Source organism: Fukomys damarensis, unplaced genomic scaffold (assembly GCF_012274545.1).
Source record: "Fukomys damarensis isolate Sample0158 unplaced genomic scaffold, DMR_v1.0_HiC HiC_scaffold_6, whole genome shotgun sequence".
Taxonomy (NCBI): domain Eukaryota; kingdom Metazoa; phylum Chordata; class Mammalia; order Rodentia; family Bathyergidae; genus Fukomys; species Fukomys damarensis.
Window position 1 is genome coordinate 42,819,293 of NW_022900918.1, and position 24,321 is coordinate 42,843,613.

At 57.9% G+C, this 24,321-nt stretch overlaps 1 protein-coding gene across 4 annotated transcripts in view; it reads left to right on the top strand.

Moving 5' to 3' along the window:
- Atp11a (ATPase phospholipid transporting 11A) overlaps positions 1–24,321 on the top strand; it is a 67,973-nt gene that overhangs the window by 23,191 nt on the left and 20,461 nt on the right. For all 4 annotated transcript variants that reach the window (XM_033760980.1, XM_010619955.1, XM_033760978.1 and 1 more), the window contains exons 3-16: positions 2,683–2,772; positions 3,391–3,471; positions 5,471–5,578; positions 7,475–7,603; positions 9,550–9,653; positions 11,399–11,449; positions 13,527–13,591; positions 14,137–14,218; positions 15,122–15,272; positions 15,660–15,857; positions 18,864–19,037; positions 19,980–20,143; positions 20,639–20,710; positions 22,054–22,127. In XM_033760980.1, the coding sequence (XP_033616871.1) occupies positions 2,683–2,772; positions 3,391–3,471; positions 5,471–5,578; positions 7,475–7,603; positions 9,550–9,653; positions 11,399–11,449; positions 13,527–13,591; positions 14,137–14,218; positions 15,122–15,272; positions 15,660–15,857; positions 18,864–19,037; positions 19,980–20,143; positions 20,639–20,710; positions 22,054–22,127 (1,543 nt within the window). The remainder of the gene's footprint in view (positions 1–2,682; positions 2,773–3,390; positions 3,472–5,470; positions 5,579–7,474; positions 7,604–9,549; positions 9,654–11,398; positions 11,450–13,526; positions 13,592–14,136; positions 14,219–15,121; positions 15,273–15,659; positions 15,858–18,863; positions 19,038–19,979; positions 20,144–20,638; positions 20,711–22,053; positions 22,128–24,321) is intronic.

Consider the following 24,321-nt stretch of genomic DNA (forward strand, 5'->3'; position numbering starts at 1 on the left):
ATGTTTGTGAGTCAGGGACATACTATCCCAAAATAGGGAGGATATCGTGAATCTGAGCCTCCCGTCCCTGCCACCGTGGCACCCAGGGCACGGCACACCAGCTCCTCTTACTCTCCACTTCTGTCGCAGAGCATCGTGCAGGAAACGCGTCCAGATGTGGTCATCGGTAAATATTTCAGTAGATGAAAGATGGAATTTTAAGTGGAAGCTTTTTCTGTTCGTGTGACTTTGTTACCAAGTAGTGTATTTTAGAAATTTGGGGAAATGCTTTAATTCATGGGTGACAAATTGGGTGCAGGGGAAGAAGGCTGATTTCATAGTGTAGGACCTTAAATAATTCCATTTTGGGGTTATCTCTGAAAAAGGAAAAGTGTATGAGATATAAATGCTGGGGACAGAATATCCCAATTCTCCTTTTAAACATTAATGGAAGTAATTGATTTTTTTCTTTATGGTACACTTAAGAGAAAATATATCTTTCTTGGGCTGCCAATGGGGCTCAGTACTGCAGCGCCTACCTGGCAAGCATGAGGCCCTGAGTTCAGTCCCCTGTGCCAAAACAGAAAAAAATATCTCTTTAAAATTTAGAAGATTGATTATATGTGCGGTTTTCAGGGTCTGTAGTTTTTGAGGACCTGCTGTAGCCACACTGTGAGCCTGCTGCCATCCTCAGGGCCACCTGTCACCCCTGCATTGTAGACAGGGAAGTGGTCACTACAGGAGGAAAAAACTGCAGGACTCGGGAGGACTGGATAAGTTGAGCAGATGGAGAGAGGTCTGTGTCTGTGGGAGAACGACTCGGCACCGGCCTGACCCGGGTCTTCCGTCAGCCCTTGTCAGGGTCCCAGCACGTCGCTTTGTGGATTTCAGCCACCGGACTCTGAACTCTTGTGAAAAGGCACGAGACCCAGAGTGGAGGACAGGGAGGGCTGACACCACCAATGCCAGAGCTTCCTGTAGCCCACAGTACCAAGACGGCTCGTGTGGCTGAAAGAGCAACAGATCGGAGGAACAGAGCAGAGACCGAGACCACAGACATGGTCAGTTGGTTGTGGACAGAGGGTAGGAAGGAAATAAATGGTGCTAGAATGTGGGCATGCAGGGCAAAAACAAGACACTGCTCTTACAGCTGCCACAAAAATAAACTCTCAGTGGGTCAGAGACCTAAATGGAAAGCATACGTAACCGTGAAAATGCTAAACAATAGTGAGGAGAACATTTAGTCATGTAGGGTTTGGGAGTCAGCACCGAAAGCAGAATCCGAGAGGAAAATTGGTAAGTTAGACTTCATCAAAATTTTAAACTCCCGCTCTCCAAAAGATCCTGTAGAAAATAGTCTGATAAAGGGCTGGTGTCAAACAAGCATGGATGATACGGGGGCTGGGAGGGGAGGGGTGGGCGGGGCCGGGAGGCCTGGGCAGCTGATTTCTTTCTGCAGCTAGGGGTGCCTCCTGGAGCACCCTGGCCTGTGTGCAGAGCCACCTGAGCAGGGGACGGGAAGGAGGGCACGGCATCACAGGACGGGTAGAGCAGGGCTGCATCGCAGGCCACTGTTGTGCAGGTGCTGCCGCCTTGACTGTGTACATGCCACAGCCGGAAGCTAAAGGCAAAGAAGCTAAAACAAAAGCAGTGGATTCCTGTGACATCAGTCGGTGTTGGGGGCTTAGGGCCATGCGGTCTGGGGGGAGAGGTTGGGGCTTGGGTTTATGATCTGAGTCCAAGGCTGGTGTAGACCAGGGTCACACGCTCCACCTAGGAACACAGACCACGCCATTAGGCACCGCGGACACAACGGCCAGGCCAGGCCATGTGGTACTTGTTGGACAGAGAAATCCAGGGAAAGGCGAGAACAGTGTGGGACTTGGGATCCGTCGATGGGGGCGGTGGCCTCGGGCACTCATCTGGACACAGAGGGTGCTGACAGTGGGGGACACAGCATCCAGAACCCCCTCTCGCCTCTGCTGCCATGCCCTCCAATGGAGACCCTGCTCCCTGTGCTGTGGACGCTGTGCCCACCACGTGGGACTGAACCCTGCCTGTCTCTAACCCGAGCCTGCTGTGGGGACACCTCACCCCACCGTGTGGACATCGTGTCCCCCAGGTGGACACGGCGTCCTAGTGGGGACGCCTCCTCCACTCTGGCCTGATGTCACCTGCTCACCCAGCTGCAGAGGCATGGTCGGTTGGCAGAGGTGACTGGTGTCCAGGTTTGGGTTAACCGTGATGGCCTCGGGTTTTATAAAGATGTCTTCACAGTAAAACTGTTGCTGAGTGACTTTACATTTTGTCTTGAATTCTCTGGAATTAGGTAATTTGTATATGCTGATTTTGGTGTACACCTATTTCTGGAGTTTATCTTCTGGGTCAACAGATTGAAAGAAGTGACAAACACTAAATTTTGAATTGGACTTTGTATCTAAAACTAAACACTGCCTGTAATTCCAGCACTTGGGAGGCTGAGGCAGGAGGACTACTGTAAATTTGAGGCTATCCTGGACTACATAATGTGTTCAAGGCCAGCCTGAACCACATGGCAGGATCCTGTCTCAAATAAGTGAATAAATAGATAAATAAATCTAAACATTCTATGTCTTGAAGTCTATTGCTGCTTATTATGTATGTATTATGTATGAAAAGTAGAATCTGATTAAAACAACTCACTTTGGCTTTTCTTTTCTGCAGTACACATCTTGGAACTTCATACCTAAGAACTTATTTGAACAGTTCAGAAGAATCGCCAACTTCTATTTTCTCATCATATTTCTGGTGCAGGTGAGTCTGCTCTGCGCAGCTCCGCCTGCAGCCGACATGTTATTCCCAGCAGTGGTGGCCAGCGGAGGTGCTGATGCTCAGCGCCCCACCCTGCAGCCCCCTGGGGCCTCCTTGGGCACACTCAGCTGCCACTGTGCGCACACAGACCCTCCTGCCGTGCCCTGCCCTGGCCCATGGAGAACAGGGCCGGCTCACCGCCACTGGCACTGGGAGAGCCTGTTGCTAAGTGTGGCTGCTCCCAAGAAAACGCAAAGAAGCTGCACTAAAGGAGAAGATGGACAAGACTCAGCGGGTGTGGAGTGGGGAACGATAGGCACGTGTGTTTGAGAGCACAGTCCCATTTTGCTAAATCGCAAGAATATGGCCAGATGATTCTTTAAATTTCCCCAACATCAAATTATCCAAGCAGTGTCATGAGAGTGTGACCCAGAGGGACGTAGTAATGAAAGACACTTGAGCCCCAGACTCTCCCTGAACTTCCTCGGCGTGGCTTCCTGATGTCGCCCTTCCGGGAGGGGGTCCGCCCGCTTTGCTTTGCGCGGGGTCACAGGCCGGGGCGCGGGCAGTGGTGCAGGCTAGCAGGGGCTGGGGCTGATGGGGCTCCACACCCTCCCGCAGCTCATCATCGACACGCCCACGAGCCCGGTGACCAGCGGACTCCCGCTCTTCTTCGTCATCACCGTCACAGCCATCAAACAGGTGAGAATCCACGGACAGGGAGGGCAGCTCAGCCGCTGCCCGCTTCTGTCCCACAGAGTCGTGGCCTGGGCTGGGCATCACATCTGAAACTGCGGCCTCTGGTGCCCAAGTCACTCAGAGAGGTGGCTGCTGGCATCTGGCTCTATGTCCTGGGCCAGTGGGGAGGCTCCTGGTGCAGACACTCCGTGCAGTCGCTGGGACCTGACCCTTTGCTCCTGCAGGAGTTAGGGCACGAGTTATGAGTGACGCTGACCCCTGGGGCGACGGCGTAGTTTTTCTAGTTCTGATAAACAAAGCCCATAGCACCAAAAGAACAAGCTGGGGATTTAGCTCAGCAGTTCAGTGGCCTGCCTTGCAACCGCAAGGATCCGAGTTCAATCCCCGGTACAAAAAAAACAAACAAAACAAAGCCCATAGCTGGCATTGAAGAGAGCAAGGTTTCCTCGCCATGCATTCCCCAGTGGGTGATGCTTCCTCCCCTCTGCCGAGCTCCAGAAAACATTTATCACCCCACATAAACCCCTGCCTGCAGGGCTCTTCTTCTTGCTCTGTTCCCTGCCCTGACACAAACCGGTCTGCTTCCTGTCCCGAGTGCTTTTGTCCCTGAGGCATCAGCCTGTGGATAGCCCTCACTTGTCCACCCATTCCTCTGAGGGGCAGTTGGACACTTAAAGCTTTGTCATTTTTTTATTGGGTTTTTTTTTTTTTTTTTTTTTTTGGTACGGGATCGAACTCAGGACTTTGCACTTGTGAGGCAGGCAGCAGAACCACTGAGCTAAATTCCCTGCCCAAGTTTTGTGGTTGTTATGATGAACATCTGTACACAGGTTTCCCTAGCTCCTCACTTACTTGCAGGTTCATTTTTAACTGACAGGTGAGTGTGTGCAGTATTTAAGGGCGGATAGAGAAGGCTCTGAGTCTTGGGGTTTGTACTCAGGCCTGAGGGGCAGTGCTGCCCAGAGAGACTGCCCTGGACTTGTTCCTCACGAAGCTCAAAGGTCCCCAGGCCTCAGTGGCCTCCTCAGGCTCAGCGACCCCGGCCTCTATCCTGTCACTGCCCGTGGTCGCCTGGCACCTCCCTGGGCATCTCAGGTGCCATGATGTGTTGCGTCTTCTCATTTGTTTGTTGGCCACTTGTGCATCTACTTCAAGTTGGCTTCAAAGCCTTGGCCCATTTTCCTGGAGATTCTGCCTGTTCATGATGCATTGTGGGATTCTCCCTGCACTCTAGGGAGGAGACCCTGTGCTTCCTTCAAGACATTTGGATAACCTGCAGAGCAGCAGCTTCTGATTGGCTTCTGATCACTTCCTGATGGTCACCTTCCAACAAGCTGTGGTTTTTTCGCTTTTAGTCTTTTTTGAAAAATCCTGAAACACTGTGAGGCCCAGGGTGAGCACAGCCCTTTGCCCACAAGCGTGCTGATGCCTGCCCCGTTGACGTGACCGTAAAGTAGATAGGACGGGGCCCTGCTGACCTGGCTCTTGTATTCTTAGGGTCCCACGTCCCTCCTGGTAGTCTGGTCCTCACCAGGAGATGGTCTGCATTCTTTTAAACATAAAATTGTCTGGAGCATTTACGAGTCCTGTGATACTGACTTGAGTTTCCTCACTCAGGAGCAGCCTGGAGGTGCAGAATGGAGAGCCGGTGCCTCTGTGGGATGTGCTGGGCTGGCTCTCGAGTCTGCAGGGCAAGCGGGTGCCAGGGTGGGGACTGGCTTGTAGAGGCAGAAGCCACCGACTCTTCGCTCCACTGACTCAAGACAGTTCCTCTTTAGGAATTTGTCCTGAGGGTATGTGGAGGGCATGCGTGGCTGTTCCAAAGATGACTCTCAGAGCTGCCTATCCCTGCAGAAGCTGTCGCAGCCCACACTGGGGAACTGTCTCCCCTGAGTCACGAGCACCCAGGAGAAGGCGTGCAGTGTGGTCCGAGCTCTGAGGCTCTGCCTGCCAGGCCGGGCTCCTGCTGTGGCTGACTGGTGCCCACTCTCCCTCTGTCCAGGGGTATGAAGACTGGCTCCGCCACAAAGCCGACAGCGCTATGAACCAGTGTCCCGTCCACTTCATCCAGCACGGCAAGCTGGTGCGCAAGCAGAGCCGCAAGCTGAGGGTGAGTGGGCAGCTCACGCTGGCCTGACTGCCGCTGTCCACGGCGCTGAGGCTGTGTAGGAGGGCCATGTCCCGGCCTTGCTGGCTGCCTTGTGTGCTGACCGGCTGGAGCTCAGACTCACCCAGATGCCCCTCCCTGCGGGTCTCGCCCCGGGCCACACCCCTGTCCTAGCAGCGTCCTGGCCCGGTGTGGGTGGCAGCACATGCTCCATTCTTAGCCCGGTCAGCAGGCCTGTCCCATGCGTGCAGCTCCTTCCACGTCTGCGTGCAGATACACAGCCCAGCCCTGTGCCCTTGAGCCTTATGCTACAGGCGAGCTTCCTAGGGCCGTGGGGGCGAGGGCTGGGAGCAGAGGGGCCACAGACACCACATCCCTGTGGACAGACAGAGCTCAGGCCTGTGCCCTGCCTGTGCTGGTTGTGGTCCCTTTATATCTTCTCCTGCACTTTGTGACTAGCGTCTCTCTCAAAAAACAGATCTAAGCAGTGTCTCTTCGGGAGCCTGGGCTTTAATGCCTTGGCAGGTGCGGCCTGGTCCGGGATCTGCGGCTGTGTAGGAGGCCCACTGTGCTCCTGTGGCCCGGACCTGGCCTCAGCGGGCCTGAGTGACTCTTAGGGTAGAAGTTTCCCCTTTGTGTGTTTTCCTTTTGTGATTTCTGTTTTGGGCAATCATAGACTCACCTGTGGTTGTGGGAAATGACAGCGACCTGGTGTTCTCCCCCACCCTGCCGGTCCCAGGGCTAGGTCGTGTCCAGAGGGTCACAGTCAGACGGGCCTGTCCCACGCAGCTGAGCGTGTGTTACGGCACACACACACACACACACACACCCCACTGAGTGTGGCCCTAGTGTGGGCCTCATGCTCTGGCCGGTGACAGGCAAAGGGCAGTGAGGTGTTCTCCCTCCACTGCCATGCACATGTGTGAACCGGCTGCCCTACAGGGATAGATTTCATTGCCATGGCATCAACTCCCGCAAGTTGACCCGGCGGCTGTGCGGTGTCACTTCAGACTCTGGAGGAGCCCCCCCACCACCACCCCGGCGTCCTTGCTGGTACTCGGCGGCACCTTGGCCCCATGTGCAGTGCTTAGTGGCTTGCATTTGCTCTCCTGGGCGGGCAGAGCGGCAGGTCCCCCGGCACCACTCGCACCTGGAATGCTTTCCGTGCACCCTCTTCCTTTCAGTTACCATCCTCCACTCACAGTAGTTGAAGTTGCTTTGCTGTTGAGTTTGCTTGCTTTTTAATATTTTGCCATGTTTACTTGTGCATTTGCTTCTTGGGTCCTTTTGCTTCTTTATTTATTGTCCCTGACTCCCTGAATTTCACTCATATGGACCCTTGCTTTCAGCGATTCCCTCTCTGTCCTCCCTCGGTTTTCTTTCATTTTTATTTTGTACTCCACCTTTGTGGTGCGTGCTGAGTGCACTGGTGGGGAGGTGGTACATGAAGAAGACACACCTCGGTCGCTCCCACTGTTGAGTTGGCAGCGTTCTTGTACTTTGCCTGATGTATGGGCTGTGACGGTCTTCAGGCCAGAGTTTTCTGTTTTGGTGATGTGGGCTTGGTGCTTTTCCCCCTGGGGGTCCTGCCTTTGGTGTTCTGACTTGGCCCCAGCCCTGGCTCCTGTGCCCTTAGGGCCTGGGATCCCTTTGAGCTCCTTGTTTGTGAGGAGCGAGGTTCTGGTGGGTCAGTTCCAGCACAGCAGGCCTATTGCTCCCCATGATTTGGGAAGCTCCTCCTCCTGCATTGGTCGGGAGAAATTCACGTCTGTGCCATGCTGAACAACACTGTGCTCATGTCTGAGTGGAGACCAGACGCGTCAGGAGGAGAAGCCTCACCAGCAGGCGCTTTCCCGCAGTGGCGGAGCTCGGCTGACGCCCACTGTCTTCGTCCTGCAGGTTGGGGACATTGTTATGGTCAAGGAAGATGAGACTTTTCCCTGTGACTTGATCTTCCTGTCCAGCAACCGGGCTGATGGGACCTGCCACGTGACCACCGCCAGCCTGGACGGAGAGTCAAGCCATAAAGTAATGTGCCACGCCTGAGACGGTCGTGGCTGGGGCCAGGCCGGGCGAGGGACACTGAGGTCCTGGCCTCAGGGAACGCAGGGGCTCATGTGGCCAATCCCGTGCTCTGGCTTTTCAGTTCTCTACCTCTTTGCACCCAAAATGTCTGTGACAAGCAGATAGGTGGGGTGAACAGAGTAACTTCCACATCAGCCAGGTGACTAAGCTGGGGCCACATCAGGGGTTTAATGGGCACAATCCTGCCTGCCATTTTAAAGGTCTTCACTTTGTTGTTCAGAATCAGTCTTTCCTGGTTAAGACTTACACGAAAAGCCACACAGCCCTAAGTCCTGCCTGGTTGTTACGTCCAGTTCTTTATTGACAGTCTTGAAAGGGTTTTCAGAAACTATACTTAGTTTGTCACAGTCAGTGTGGAGCTCTACACGGACAGTTGCTCCTACAAAAATTTTAATAATAACGAGAAAAAAGTAGCACTATTAATTTTAAGACTTTTCTCATTGAAAAGGATCTGGAAGTTCCCAAGGAAATTATGAAAGGGTCTGTAGTTCGGTGGAGGCAACCGTTGCCAAGACTTCAGAATTAGCAACTCAGGTTTAATACTCTGGTGGCGCCTATGGGCATACATGGTTTCCACTGTGGGATGGAGGGGTTTTCTATAAATCACCAAAGCGCTGTAAAGACTTGTGGGCTTTTCCCCAGAGTGTTTTCCCACTTCCTGTGGAGCTTTCCCTGGAGAATTAGTACTCTGCCGTAAGCAGTTGTGACAGGACTTCCTGGACAGCAGGTCCTGCATGCCTCAAGGGTTTACCGTATGCGCAGGAGGAAGTCAGGACCCAGACACCCTCAGACTGCCTGAGCCCCTCGCCCCGTTGGCAGAGTCTGCTGTCCACTCTCTCCCAGACCGTGTGGTGCTTGGGTCAGGGGTCCTGGGCCTCACTGTCCAAAATGAAAGCTTGCGGCATTCGCCCTGGCCCAAAGCTGGAGTGTGGTAGGGTCACAACTCCACGCCCACGTCTGTGTCTGCGTGGCATTGTCCTGTGTTCTCTGGAGTTACTCCCACACGTTTGGCTCTGAGGATGGACTTACAGGAACCCTTTCCCTGGAGGCTTATAGGGCATGACAGGGTTCCCAGCCTGCTCATATGACCTGGTATCTTTCTGCCCTCTCTGAAAATTCGCATCTGTCAATCCGGGACCAACACATGCTTCTGGGGCTGTGGGGAGAAGATAGCAGGACATTTCCTGAAGTTGTGGATGTGTACCAGGTGCCTGGTGAGACCGTCACTGCCCCTCTGGCTCAGTCCCCCATGTATTGCCTCCGTCCCACACTGGAATGCTAGAAAGAGACACGGGACAGGACTGAGTGCAGTGCCTCCCTCCAGATCTATGGGAGGGGTCCTCTCTCCCGCAGCAGAGCGGGTGCAGCCCCTGTGCCTGGCATCCCTGGACACAGGTGCTGTCTAGGCCGGCACTGTCAGCATGTGGGCCTAGACAGTGGTCACTGTCATGTTACCACCTGCCACCCACCTTGGATGTGTGATGAGTGCGCAGCTGGGCATAGCCAGGTTTCGGGCATCTGCTTCAGTCACCTGACAGCTCTGCAGGAGCCATTTGGGCAGACAGGAGAGCAGAATGAGGAGCAGCCATGTGTTGGATGAGTCAAGGAAGCATTCTGTCCCCAAAGCTGGCGCTGGTGTGGCTCCTACAGGACAGGCAGACACAAGTGCCTGGTTGTGAAGGAGCCCAGCACTGCGCTGTCAGGGTGGGATGAGAGGCTGGAGGGAGTCGTCCTGTCTTTCCCCTTTAGCGAGCAGAGTGCATTGGGCATCGGCCCCATGCTGGGGAACAGGCCCCTGGTCTGGCTACTGTGGACACCAAGACCACGCCTGTGTGGACACCACAGCCAGGGGAGTCCAGGGGTGAGGCCCCATTTCCTGTCACCTGCAGACTCACTATGCCGTCCAGGACACCAAGGGCTTCCACACTGAGGAGGACATCGATGCCCTGCACGCCACCATCGAGTGTGAACAGCCACAGCCTGACCTCTACAAGTAAATGGGCACATGTGGATGGGTGTGGGCACTGCCTGTGAGGAGGTGGGCCGCGTGTGGGCGTGTGTGAGCACTGTCTGTGAGGAGGTGGGCTGCGTGTGGGCGGGTGTGAGCGCAGGCTGTGAGCAGGTGGGCCGCGTGTGGATGGGTGTGAGCGCTGGCTGTGAGCAGGTGGGCCGCCTGTGGGCGGGTGTGAGCGCTGGCTGTGAGCAGGTGGGCCGCGGGGGGATGGGTGAGAGCGCTGGCTGTGAGGAGGTGGGCCTCGTGTGGGCGGGTGTGAGCGCAGGCTGTGAGCAGGTGGGCCGCCTGTGGGCGGGTGTGAGCGCTGGCTGTGAGCAGGTGGGCCGCGGGGGGATGGGTGAGAGCGCTGGCTGTGAGGAGGTGGGCCTCGTGTGGGCGGGTGTGAGCGCAGGCTGTGAGCAGGTGGGCCGCCTGTGGGCGGGTGTGAGCGCTGGCTGTGAGCAGGTGGGCCGCGGGGGGATGGGTGAGAGCGCTGGCTGTGAGGAGGTGGGCCTCGTGTGGGCGGGTGTGAGCGCAGGCTGTGAGCAGGTGGGCCGCCTGTGGGCGGGTGTGAGCGCTGGCTGTGAGCAGGTGGGCCGCGGGGGGATGGGTGAGAGCGCTGGCTGTGAGGAGGTGGGCCTCGTGTGGGCGGGTGTGAGCGCAGGCTGTGAGCAGGTGGGCCGCCTGTGGGCGGGTGTGAGCGCTGGCTGTGAGCAGGTGGGCCGCGGGGGGATGGGTGAGAGCGCTGGCTGTGAGGAGGTGGGCCTCGTGTGGGCGGGTGTGAGCGCAGGCTGTGAGCAGGTGGGCCGCCTGTGGGCGGGTGTGAGCGCTGGCTGTGAGCAGGTGGGCCGCGGGGGGATGGGTGAGAGCGCTGGCTGTGAGGAGGTGGGCCTCGTGTGGGCGGGTGTGAGCGCAGGCTGTGAGCAGGTGGGCCGCCTGTGGGCGGGTGTGAGCGCTGGCTGTGAGCAGGTGGGCCGCGGGGGGATGGGTGAGAGCGCTGGCTGTGAGGAGGTGGGCCTCGTGTGGGCGGGTGTGAGCGCAGGCTGTGAGCAGGTGGGCCGCCTGTGGGCGGGTGTGAGCGCTGGCTGTGAGCAGGTGGGCCGCGGGGGGATGGGTGAGAGCGCTGGCTGTGAGGAGGTGGGCCTCGTGTGGGCGGGTGTGAGCGCAGGCTGTGAGCAGGTGGGCCGCGTGTGGATGGGTGTGAGCACTGTCTGTGAGGAGGTGGGCCTCGTGTGGGCAGGTGTGAGCGCAGGCTGTGAGCAGGTGGGCCGCGTGTGGATGGGTGTGAGCGCTGGCTGTGAGCAGGTGGGCCGCGTGTGGATGGGTGTGAGCACTGTCTGTGAGGAGATGGGCGTGAGCGCAGGCTGTGAGCAGGTGGGCCGCGTGTGGATGGGTGTGAGCACTGTCTGTGAGGAGATGGGCCGTGTGTGGGCGGGTGTGAGCGCTGTCTGTGAGGAGGTGGGCTGTGTGGGCGGGTGTGAGCGCTGTCTGTGAGGAGGTGGGCTGTGTGTGGGCGGGTGTGAGCACTGTCTGAGGAGGTGGGCCTCGTGTGGGTGGGTGTGAGCGCTGGCTGTGAGGAGGTGGGCCGTGGTATAAGTGAGTCACTTGCAGAGGGTTGGGAGAACAGATGGTAAGGCGAGGCAGGTGGCTGGGGTGTGTCAGCGCCTTGCCCTGCCCCCGAGCGAGGCTGCCTGCAGAAAGCAGGGCATCTGTTGGCACAGCCTGTGACTGGCTCTCCCCCACAGGTTTGTTGGGCGCATCAATGTTTACAGCGACCTCAGCGACCCGGTGGTGAGGTGAGTGTTCCGGGAGTGCTGCCGAATTCGAAGTCGGTTCCTTATTGATTTATTCTTCATCACTGCTGTGTTGTCCTGAGAGCCAGGCTCCACCCCCCGAGAGCACTGGGCTGTCCTCTCCCCAGGTTCCCGGGCACTGAGTGCCCTAGTGCAGGTGCGGCCTGAGCAGCGCCACCTCCCTTGGGCGGGCGCCCTCTGAGCCACTTGCCCCGGACCGGGCGCGTACCGTCTGACACTGCCTCAGAATGGAGTGGTTGTCTGCTGGTCCGGTGTGTGGACTTTCCAATTTGGGAATTGGCTTTGTGTAGGTTTTGAAGCTCCTTTCCCATAAACTCCACTGGCTGGAGAAACTACTCTTCTTCCAGTTTAAGCATTCTCCAAGTTGTCCACACCTGGCATGGTGTTGTGTGTTAAAGACCTTGCACCGGACCAGGTGCGAGCGCAGTGGGAATTACTAGGAAATGAGCTAAAGCCCAGTCCCCGGAGCTTGTCTCCTCATGAGACTGGAGAAACTGCTGGACGAAGTCTGTGCACTTGCTGCTGCGTTTTCATCGTGATCATCCAGATTCCCAGCTGCTCAGGGATATTTCTTCCTCCTCCTGGGCAGACTAGAAGCACGGCATTTTCTCAAGTGAATTATTTTTAGACTTCCCAGAGACCCATTTTTAATGGGCCATTTGTTTCCATAAATGCTTGTGACCAGAGTTATAATAAGCATGCTACTAACAGGCCAACGGCCTGTGCAGCCCCAGGGCACCCGGAGCACCAGGGCTGTCAGACCCAGGCCACAGCTGAGGCCCCCACTGACCCTGAGCACCTTGCCTCCACACCTCCCGTCCTGACCTCCAGGGGGCGCAGTCCACACTATGTCTGCTGCACACAATGAATGCACTAAGGGCCTGATATTCTGTAGGTTCTCAGCAGTAAAAGGAAACTAATATGTGAATAAAAGCAGACTTCAGGCCCTTTCTTGTTACCCTCCAAAGGGATTGTGCAGATGTTACAAGCAGCAAAGTTTTGAATTCTGTGTCCCATTTTTTCTCTGGTGCCTAGGGAGTGGGAGGTCATGCTGCCTCAGCACCGAGGAGGCACTAGGACTGAGGGTCCTGCCAGTAGAGCCTCTGCCATTCACTGTGGGCACTGCCTAGTGCAGCACTGGCTTCTCGGGGAGATCTAGGGTCCCCAGAGCAGCCGTGCAGGTCACCTGTGGTAGGAAGGGCTCCATCTCAGATCACCAAGGCCATGGTGCTGTTGTCCCTAGAAACATGGTTGCGTAACTCCCTTACCTGTGAGAGGGACAGAGATCTGAGGGCTGATGAGTCTTGGGCCTTTGAGCTGGGCCTGCCGGTGTCACACACTCCAGAGGCTGAGGCAGGGGGATCACAAGTTGACCTCAGTCTGGGCAACTCAGTGACTTAGCAAGATTATGAAAAATAAAAAGAGCTGGAATGTAGCCCAGTGCCAGGCCAGGGTTCGATGCTCAGTGAGAGGCTTATGTCTTCTGCCTTCCCAGAGTGCTCTGGGGCCCCAGGGTGGCCATCCTGGAGCTGAGGCTTTAGGGAATGTTGCTGGGCCCTGCCCCGGGGTCTGTGGTACACAAGGTTGGGGTGACATTTCTGCTGCATCCCCAGGTACTGCTGGTGGCACTGGGGGGACCTCACCTGAGGAACCCCACCTCAGAGGCTTTAGTGGGAACACACTCTTGGGACACTTGGTTCCAGTCCCTGGGTCGGGGCCCAGGGTCCAGCTCTTCCTGAGGCCCTTCAGACGCCATTGCACAGTTCCAGGCCTGGGAGAGGAAGATCAGAGTAGGGCCCAGTGAGCCCTGTGCCCCTCGAGGGACCCCGCACCTCAGAGGGGCCCCACACCCACAGAGGGCCTGGCACCCCAGAGGGACCCCAAACCCTAGAGGGGCACTACACCCCAGAGGTGCCCCATACCCTGAGGGGGCCCCACACCCAGAGGGGCCTGCACCCGCAGCTGTGACAGGACACACGTCCTGGCGTGTCCTTGTGGGGCGGTGTCCTGGGCCCCAGGATCCATCCCCCTGCTCTCTCTGGCTGCCCTGTCTCCACAGGCCACTGGGGTCGGAGAACCTGCTGCTGAGAGGAGCCACCCTCAAGAACACTGAGAGGATCTTCGGTGAGTGTCATCAGCGAGTATGAGCGAGAGGCCCTGCAGATTTCCCCTCCGAGAGCGTGGGTGCTGGAGATCAAGGACATGGAGGGAGGCCCCGGAGAGTGGGACTCGCTTGTGAAGGGCTTGCGGGTTGTGCCCCCGAAACGGGGGATCTCATGAGAGATTCGTGGTGTTGTTCCTTAGAATGTCCAAGCCTGCATGCATGTGTGTGTACGTGTGCGTGTGTGTGCTGGTGTCGCTCCTGTGTGCGGGGTGTTTGCTGTGCTTTAATCAGATGAGACAACTGTAAGGCATGTGTGGCCTGCTGTGAGAAAGCCCAGGACAGGGATGTCCGAACTGAGAGTCGGGTGCTCTCCAGGCAGGAGGCAGCCCTCCGTGAGAGACCATGTGTGCCACAGGCTGTGCTCCTGGCGAGCTAGAAGTGGCCTGATTCTCTGAGGGTCCACTTCTGGCCACTGCGTGTGGGTGCTGGGTGTACCTGGGTGCAGCTCATGCCCGGAACCAGCACCTCTGGGTCCACCATGGTCACATGTCCCTTCTGCTTTCAGGGGTGGCCATCTACACGGGAATGGAGACCAAGATGGCCTTGAACTACCAGTCCAAGTCCCAGAAGCGATCCGCTGTGGAGAAGTAAGGCGCCCTGTCCTGCTGTGGAGGGACAGCTGGTGGCGTGAAGCCTGGCAGCAATCCCCACCCTTGCCCCCTGAGGCATCCTGAGACTCGGGGTGCACAGCTCACTGCTACGGGGCCTCTCTGGTTTGGGGCAGGTGACAGGGACACCTCCAGTTTCCTCCCTGAGGTCCTGATCCAGGAGCTGCAGGCCTCCCACTACTTCCTGTAATCTCAGCCTGCACCTGCTTCCGCTGGGCCTCAGGGGGACCTGTGCGTTCTCGGTGTGATCTTCCGAGATCTTAGCAGTGGGCGTGGTCATCTCTCCTGGAGCAGTCAGATCTCCAGGACAGTGTCAGGCTGAGCCTGGGGCTGCGTGCCACTCCCACCTCTAGGGGGCCATCAGTCATCCCACCCTCTCGAGTGGCCGGGAAGTGCAGCCTGGGTCTCTGGCCCTGTGGCTGCATCGCATGTGGCAGTGCGCTGGGCTTCGTGACAGGAGCCCCTTGCTTCCCGAGGTCTCTGCACAGTGTGGGAAACAACTCCCAGGCCACTGAGGTGTGACCAGGATCCACACTCCTCCCCCCCTCCGTCCTTCCCTCTGCCCTGGGGACCACCGTCTGGGCCCACCTGTGCTGTTCAGGGGTGGAATGACCCCTGGTGGCTGTGCTCCCTAGTCGGGGACCGCCCAGCGGGAATGCTTGCCAGCAGAGTGCAGAACTCCCCGTGTCCAGCTCTGTGCCTGTGGCCCCTAGCATCCCATTAGTGGCGTGGAGCTGACTCCCGTTCCCAGGGTGTCCAGTGGGCCCTGACCCTGACCCAGCGCTGTGCCGGCCCCATTTCTTCAGCCGCCGTGACCAGTGAGAGGCTGGGCAGGGCACCCTGCTCAGGGCCACTGCTGAGCGGGCTCTCGTCCCATTCCAGGTCCATGAACGTGTTCCTCATCGTGTACCTCTGCATCCTCATCAGCAAGGCGCTGATCAACACCACCCTCAAGTACGTGTGGCAGAGCGCGCCCTTCCGTGACGAGCCGTGGTACAACCAGAAGACCGAGTCAGAGAGGCAGAGGAATCTGGTATGGACGGCGACACCTTTGCGGGATGAAGGTGGCCGCCAGGTGGAGGTGGGAGGAAGGGTGCCACCATGTGCAGAGCAAGCCCCACCTGGTGGGCATTCAGGGGCCCAGCACTGGAGCGCCAGTAGGAGCAGGGCCGTGTGCACACCCAGGCCGTCTCCACGCTTTGCTCACCAGCCCCTCACCCCTCACCCTGACACGGCTGCAGGCTGTTCCTTGGTATCTCAGGTAACCTGTTGGTGCCTTTTCCCCTCAGGCCTCTGCTGCATGGCCTCCCATCCCGGCAGTGTGACTCTTGCAGGGGCTGTCTCAGGCCAGGACACACATCCCTGCTGGGCCCTGGGCTTCCCGCGTGGCCGCGCCCTCCAATGCAGCCTGCTCTCTCAGTTCCTCAGGGCCTTCACCGACTTCCTGGCCTTCATGGTCCTCTTCAACTACATCATCCCCGTGTCCATGTACGTCACGGTGGAGATGCAGAAGTTCCTGGGCTCCTACTTCATCACCTGGGACGAGGACATGTTTGACGAGGAGACTGGGGAGGGGCCGCTGGTCAACACGTCCGACCTGAACGAGGAGCTGGGCCAGGTCGGTATCCGCACTGCTGGGCCTCAGTCCCGGGTCTCCACAGCGCCGCATGGTTCCTGCATGGGGAGCCAGCTGCACCGTGCGTGTGTAGACGCGGCTGTGACCCGCAGGCACCAGCAGAGTTCGTTTTTAAAGTTTTACCTGCATAGGGCCGGAGATTTAGCTCTGTGGTTCCGCTGCCTGCCTTGCAAGTGCAAGGTCCCTGTACCATGGGCGGTGCTTTTGTCTTTATAATGAGCAGCGTCAGATGCCTTCCATAAGCTCCTCCTCGTGTTGCACCTCCACGGTACCAGTTGAGGGCCTGTGGGGTGATGGTGAGGTCGCCCCCTCAAGCACCTGCTTTGCAGGAGTTGCTCTGCTTCTGTGCACGTTGTTTCTGAACACGAAGGGCGTCTGCTGCCGTGGAGGAGCAGGCAGAGGATGGACGGCCTCAGAGGTGTGGCACCACAGGGAGAATTCTCTGCTGCCAGGGCCCTGTGAGCTCTGGTACCGGGTTTCCCCTCTGCAGAGTGGGGTGTCAGCAGCTGCCTGCCGCGCTGGGCTGAGGGACAGCTGAGGTGTGGGACCCTGTGCCACCCGGTCTCCGCAGTGCAGGGACAGAGCCCATGGTCACCCAGACCCTTCATGGCAAAGGGGCACCTCAGGAAGGTGGATCCTTCCTGCTGCCACCTCAGGTGGCCCTGCTGCATTGTGGGGAAACCCCTTGGTCATTGTGGTCAGGGAGCCCAGTGCCGCCTCTTCACCAGCCCCAGCATGCAGATCCCAGGGGCTGCGGTCAAGCTGTGTCTATCAAGGGCTAATCCCTGCTTCCTCCTGGGAGCAGAGCCTGAGGTACGGTGAGCTGTCTGGGGTCTTCCACCTTCACAGGCCTTGCTCATGTCCTTCGCAGCCGTGCGGTCTGTGGTGTGATTCCCAAGACCCTCGCCAGCACGGTCTCTGCCTGAGGGAGAGGCAGGAGCCGAGCCGCACCTGGAGCTCTCGAGGGTGCCATCCCTGTCAATTACCCTGGGCACAGCCAGGCTGCAGCCAGGCAGCTCAGAGCAGCAGTGCTGTAGGGACACAAGGGCCACTGAGGCCAGCATGAGGGGTCCCCGCTGCCCGGTGGATGTGGGTGCATGTACTGTCACCCAGAGGGCAGCCTGAGCTGCATCTCCTGCACACAAGGTAGGAGGCACGCTTGTGTCTGGGTCCGCAGCTCAGTAGCACCCCTGCCACATGGAGACTCCAGCAAGGCTCCAGTGCTCATTCAAATGTGACCTCTTCTGTGCCCTGGAGGTTGGTGTCCCCTCCACTCCTCAGTGGGGAGACTGAGGCCCCAAACTTTTCACAGCCACATTGGTGAGCTGAGTGTAGCCGAGGCTGTCCTAGGGCAGCGCTGCCTCTGAGCTGGGTCCTTCCCTCAGAGTGTCGGACTGTGAGGTGTGGAGCAAGCAGACTGCCTGGCACTGGGCACTCTCCAGAGCTGAGGACAGCAGCAGTGCCCACCCGTCCGGCTTGCGGTTGGTGGGAAATCACAGGCAACATCCCTGGCAAGCAGGTGTGGAAACTCGATGTCACTGACGACCACGCAGATGGATAAGTGTGACGCATCATGTCTCCAAGAGGGAGGGAAAGCCTGAGGTCATCCACAGACACAGCCGGAAGCGGAATCTGTGTCCTTTCCTAATGTGCTAGGGACCAGGACTGTTCCGCAGACAGAAGCTGAAGGTCAGGGCCAGGATGAGGGTGCTGCTTTCCCTGGAGCAGGTAGGCAAGAGAAAGAGGAAGGAAGGGAGGAAGGAAGGAAACAAAGGGAGAAGTCAAACTGTCCCTGTTTGCAGGTGACTGGTCTCATCAATAGAAAACCTGAAAGACTCCGCCAAAAACTTACAGCAAATGAACTCAAGAAAGTTGAAGGATATAAAACCAACATGCATAAAAGTCCCATGGCTTTTCTAAACATCAACAGTTTAAAGAATAAATCAAGACCAACAAACTCATTCAGTAACAGCAAGACAACAGCATCCCCTGGCGTACCCTGGTGAACGGCTGGCCTCTCGTCCAGTTCTAAGCCTGTGTTTGTGTTTGTGAGGCTGGGAAGATACCGTGGCTGGCGTGGATTCTCTGAGGCCATGTGCAGTGCCTAGCACCTGTCAGGATCAGTTTTTATCATGCTAAGCTGCCACGGTTACAGAAATACACCACCTGTGTAGTTGTCGCCGAGCAGACTGATAAATCATACTTTGGAACATCTGTTTTACCTGTGGACATCTCAGAACTCCATGTAACTTACTCTAGCTGAGTCCGGGCTTGTGTAAGAACGTGCCTTGGTGATTCATGCACAGCCCTTTCTCTGACCTGAGCCCACAACTGGGGAGACCAGGGCGTCCTCCCCCACTGTGACTGCACCCAGGGGCCTTGTGCCCTCTGCCCTGACTGCGGGGCTGTGCTCACTGTGGAGCCTTCGGGCAGCATGCTGTGTACCCCCCCGCCCCGGGAGGCATCAGAGCCAGTGCACAGTGCAAGGCATGGTTGGTATGGGTTTCCGAGCCACTACAGGGCGGGCGACCATGGAGCCTGCACTGCTCCCACTGTGCCCCCTCTTGAACCCGCCGGCCCTGCCTGGGTCATGGACCTGGCTCCTTTCCACCGCCTGCAGGGGCTGTGTGACCTGTGCCTCTCCCAGGTGTAGGGTTGAGGCCCTGTGTGTCTTCCCCACTTTCCTCGGCCTCTTGCTGAGGTTCGCTCTGTGCTCTCAAGTTGGGTTCTGTACTAGGGGCCTTACGTGGCCTTGTGAGCTGTGGCTCCCGGGGCATCCGGCTTCCCCTCCCCTGCTTTCTCACTGCTGTCAGACGAGACTCCAGATGACCCACCAAGAGCGTGGGGCTCTGGCTGCACCCGGCATCACGGCCCCGACGTGCAGAGTGCCGCCTGTCCCCGCATGGCACTGGCCTGGCGGCTGAGGGCTGCAGCCGGCCCCAGGGAGGCGCCCCACGCCTGAGCCAGTGCCCCCGCGTGTGCCCACAGGTGGAGTACATCTTCACTGACAAGACAGGCACCCTCACCGAGAACAACATGGCCTTCAAGGAGTGCTGCATCGAGGGCCACGTCTACGTGCCCCACGTCGTCTGCAACGGGCAGGTGCTGCGTGACTCCTCTGGCATCGACATGATTGACTCGTCCCCCGGCATCAGCAGCAGGGTAAGCGGAGCTCCCACTCGGCTGTGGTGCTGTGGTTAGCAGGAAGGCCGGACTTGGGAGGCCCTGCACCACGTCCCCTTGCAGGTGTGGCCAGGCGCTCCCAGCCCAGACTCTTGAGAGCCCCAGCCAGGCAGGCACTGTGCTGTGAAGGTACAAACCCATGTGTGCCCACACAGACATGCATGCAGTTTATACAGTCATGCGTGTACACATGCACAGATAGGCATGTTCATAGACGCAGACACACATGCTCTCACACATACACCTCAGCCCCAAGGCAGGGCTCGATCCTGGGCCCTGGTCAGCCAGAGACTGTTCTGGAATATGTGGCACCTGTCACAGCTGGGCAGCAGTGCCTGCTCATGGCCAGCATGCTGTGACCCTCTCACCTGGACACACGTAGAGCAGGGCAGCGGATGTCTGCGGTCCTCCCACCCTGTCTGCTGTCCCATGTACCCTGGATGTCGGGCAGCCCGCATGGAGTAACCCAAGCCAGGGGCAGCCACAGGGTCCTCAGCCTGCTGTGACCACAAGTACATTGCCCATTTTCTCGAAAACTTTCTGTAACTGCTGAACTTCAGGCTGCAAACACAGGGTTTAGGTGAGGGCCAGAGTCCCTTGAAGTTAGGACTGTGTCACTGTCACGCGGTACCAGGGCCAGGAACAGCAGAGCTGGGTGCAGGGGAGCCCAGAGGGGCTGTGCCATTCCAATGTGTGCTCAGAGCCTCGCAGGTCTGAAAGCATCGCCCTTGTTCCGGTCTCCATCGGCCACATGAATCCCCAAGCAGGGCCTGGGGACACGGGAACCGTGTAGACCCCTTGGCCTCTCAGACAGAGTGGCGCCAGCCTCCCAAGGCCCTGCCCGAGCCTAGCGGGTTGTCGCCTTCGTGTCCCCCACTGTTCACATGGACCTGCCATGGCTCTTTGTGCTGCCCCCTGCAGGAGCAGGAGGAGCTGTTCTTCCGGGCTCTCTGTCTGTGCCACACCGTCCAGGTGAAGGATGAGGACCACGTGGATGGCCCCAGGAAGTCACCAGACTCAGGAAAATCCTGCGTGTACATCTCGTCCTCACCCGACGAGGTGGCACTGGTGGAAGGCGTGCAAAGGTGGATCTGTCTTCACTGAACAACCTCGGTTCTAGAGCGAGACTTCCGCCCAGCATGTGCCCCTGGACCTGCTGGGGAGGCCATGGTCGGCAGGGCCCTGCTGCTGCCTACAGTCTTAGCACCTCTCCCGCACACAGGCAGACAGGAAACGGGTGTCAGGCACCCTGCTCAGATGTAGCCCTTGGCGTGGCAAGAGCTCTTCTGTCCAGGAGGCCTTTCCTCCAGCCACCACCACCCTGGTGGTATTGCTGCACCCAGCACTGCCCCACGGGTGGGGACGCTGAGTTCTGCCCACATCCCTCCATGGCTGGTCCTCGCCCACCACACTCCTGCAGGCTGTCAGGAGGACGGGTGTCGCTATGGGCCCCTGCCCGGGTCCACATCCCAGCAGGAAGATGAGAGGCTATCAAGTATTCCTTCAGGAAGAGAGCAGCCCTGAGGCGAGGTTGTGGGAGGAGGGCTGTGGGCCACGCTGACTCAGCCCACTCATTGCAGGCTGGGCTTCACGTACCTGCGGCTGAAGGACAGCTACATGGAGATCTTGAATAGGGACGGTGACATCGAGAGGTGAGGCCCACAGCTCCCCTCTGCCCAGAGACAGCCCCAAAGTCTTTGTGCCTTCTGGGGACACTGGATGTGAAGAGGGAAGGGGTGGTGCTGTCTGCAGGGTTCTCCTGATGGTGTACATGGGCAGTGTATTGGCAGCAGTGAAAAGCTTTATCATCAAAGATATTTCAGTTAAATAGGTTCTACTGCAGGAGTTCTCAAGGCTTCTGGAATGTTCTGCCTGCTTAAGACCTCTAGACTATTCTGTCCACTCAGGGCTTCTAGAATGTTCTGTCTTCTCAGGGCCTCTAGAATGTTCTGCCCACTCAAGGCCTCTAGAATGTTCTGCCCTCTCAAGTATTCTAGAATGTCCTGTTCTCTCAAGGCTTCTAGAATGTCCTGCCCTCCTTTAGCCCTCTCGCTCTCCAGAGGGAAGAAGTGACTATCCACACATGTGACAAAACATCCCAGGTCATGGAACACCATGTCCTCTGAAAAGCTTACACAATTACCTTTTCTTAAATGCTTTTTTTGTATGTAGTACTGGGGATTGAGCCCAGGGGTACTCTACCATTGAACAACCCCAGTCCTTTTTGTTTTTTATTCTGAGGACAAGGTCTCACTAAGTCCCTGCATGGCCCGCCCAGGCTGGCCTTGAACTTGCCGTCTTCCTGCCTCAGCCTCCCGGGTAGCTGGTATTACAGTCATGCACTTACCACCATGTGGATGCACAGTTAGGCTTTCAATCCACCTTCAGGACTAGGGCAGGTCTGTGCCAAGTGCTTGTCCCTAAAATGAGACACATCCTGAGTCTTGCTCAGAATGATGAACAGGCACAGGTGTGCAGTGAGGCCCTGGGTGGTGAGGGACAGAAGATCCGGTGTTGACAGCCTCAGAAACCTGAGTTCTAAAATGGCACTCTTAGGAAACGAGCACCTGGGTGAGTGGGATCGGGAGAGCCCCTGGGCTGGGGACAGTATTGGCCCTGGACTGGCCCTGCCTACAGAGCAGGGTCCCTCGGGCCATGATTCGCTGTGGTTGAGGCGTCCAGCTTCCTGAGGGCAGCTGGCAGGATCGCTGCCAAGATTAGAACTCACAGCCTGCTGAACCTGGGGAGCTGCGGACTCACAGCCTCTGCACCTGCCACCCTGGGCCAGGCAGGACCCACAGAGTGATGCCAGGTGTGCCAGGAGTGTCTCCAAGGCCAGCGGTGCCTGGACTCCCCCCCTCCGCCCCTCCGAGGACCAGTCAGCACAGGGCCAGCCCGGTGCCCACTCGACCGATGGGGTGAGGGGAAGGATGCTGTCCGGCTCCATGACTGACGCCCCGGCCCAGAGGTTGCAGCTGTCGCCTTCTCTTCCCAGGTTCGAGTTGCTGGAAGTGCTGAGCTTCGACTCCGTGAGGAGGAGGATGAGCGTCATCGTCAGATCTGCCGCAGGTAGGGGCTTGCGCCATTCACGGTGAGTGTGGTTCTGATGGCTGGCGCATAGGAGTCTGAGGGTTTGCCCCAAGAACTGTTTATTTCCTTCAGTATCGACAGAGCCATTGTTTATTGAAAAGTGAAGTGTTTTAAACTTGAAGGTCTGAGTTCAAGGCTGCATGCCCTTGGGCATCCTGCCTCGTGTTGGGTTGGACTCATTTTATTGTGAAAATGCACATTTTACCTCATTTCTGCACAGAAATGTATCTTAATGCCCTGTCTAGAGGAAGGAGGGCTGGCTGCAGCCCTCTGTGTGAGCCCACATGAGCTGTGGGTCCCTGCCGCATCTGCTCCTTAACATCCTAGAGGGTTCGCCACCATGAGAGCCACTGCCTCTCCTGGGGAGCCCTTGGCCCCCCATGTGCACAGGCCGATGCCCGAACATCCTTCCTGCCCTGGCCTTGCATGCAGTGTGAGGGTTCCTGCCTCTGCTCAGATGCCTGAAGCCTGAACTAAACAGACCTGACGCTGGAGAGCTCAGCACCAGCCCGGCGCCTGACTTACTGCTGAGAGAAGTCACGTCATCATGAAGGAGGCAGGGAGCATCCCAAACAGAGCCATTCTGATGTTCTGGTTGGGACCAGGCCTTCCCCTCTCCTAAGACATCACTGAAACACCTTTAGCAGCAACCTATGACCTGATCTCCAGGGATGTAACAGTGTGTGTGTGTGTGTGTGTGTGTGTGTGTGTGTGTGTGTGTGTGTGTGTGTGTGTGTGTGTGTGTGTCTGTGTGTGTGTGTGTGTGTGTTGGGTCAGTAGCCTCATGATGATGCTGTGGCTGCTGGGGACCCTGCTATCTGTCTCAAGTCTGTTCCCACCAAGCCTACAGAATCACCTTAGGATGGATCACCAGTGTGAGGGACGAGCAGGCCAGGCTGATTCAATGTGCACTGAAGGTTGTGAGGCTCGAGACAGAGACAGTTTATACATGTTGTTTGGTGGCCTGGCCGGGGATTAGCAAGATGGTGTCTGAGAACAGACTCGGGTGCTGACAGCCGCATGAGGGCGGGCAGCCTGCATCCCCACACCTCTGAGTGGAGACGTCAGTGGGGCATGTGCCCAACTCCGGGCGGTCTCACTGGAGCACTGCATGCTCAACCCCGGGGCCTTGGAGGAGTGGCACCCACAGGCAGCCTCAGCAGGATGTCCTGAGGGTCAGTGCGCCCCAGGGACACGTGATGCCCCAGTCCCGTGGCCCCGTGAGGGTAGAAGTGGGGGCCGGTGGAGCTGGGTGGCCCAGACCCCAGAGCACCATTTCCGGCGTCTGCGCCTCCATGATGTGGCTGCAGGGTTGGCCACATGGACTTGGGGACAGACACAGGGAGTCGGTCACCAGCTGCACATTCGTGGAAGACCTGCGCACTGATGCCCAGGCCCTCTGCAATGGCCACGCAGTGACCCATGAGCACACCGGGGCAGGAAGGGCCACACACCCCACGCCGCCCACTGGTGTACTGCTCCTCTGCTGTGACACAGCCTCTGTGTGCTACAAGCCGTGTCCACCCTGCACTTCGACCAGCCCTGCATCCAGGGCCCTGGGGCCCAGCCCTTGGCAGGGACCTCAGCCCGCCAGTTCCGTCGCGTCCCCCACGCAGGTGTTACCATGACCCCTCCCCTGCACACACAATGGGCAAGGTGGGTCTGAGCCACTCCAGTCTGGACAGGTGATGCTCCCCGTGTCCTCTGGACACCGGCAAGTCCTGTCTTGGAAGCTGTCACACTGTGCTGCAGAGGATTGGCAAGCAGAGGCCACAGGGAGGTTAGGTGACATACAGGCCACCAACATGCTCCAGGAGCCATGTAGGGATGCACCACCTGCTGATGACCCGGCCCCAGCTGCAAGTGACACACGGCAACAGAGGACACAGGTCAGCCCGAGCGGCAACTTACCAGGGACCTGATTTTGGGGTCCTGCAAGGTCACCTGGGCCAGGACCTCTGCATCCTCAGGCCGCTGCCCACGTCTGTCCAGCACCACGCTGCCCGGCATCCCTCGGGCCGTAGGTTACATCATGACGGCATGGCCTCCCACCAGCGATGTCATGGTCACCATCATCATGGCTGACATCGTGAGGCCATCGTGTCACTGGGGGCAAGGGTCACATCCAGGTCTCAGGGGTTTTCCCCTTTGCACCTCTCGGGGGTAGAGCCTC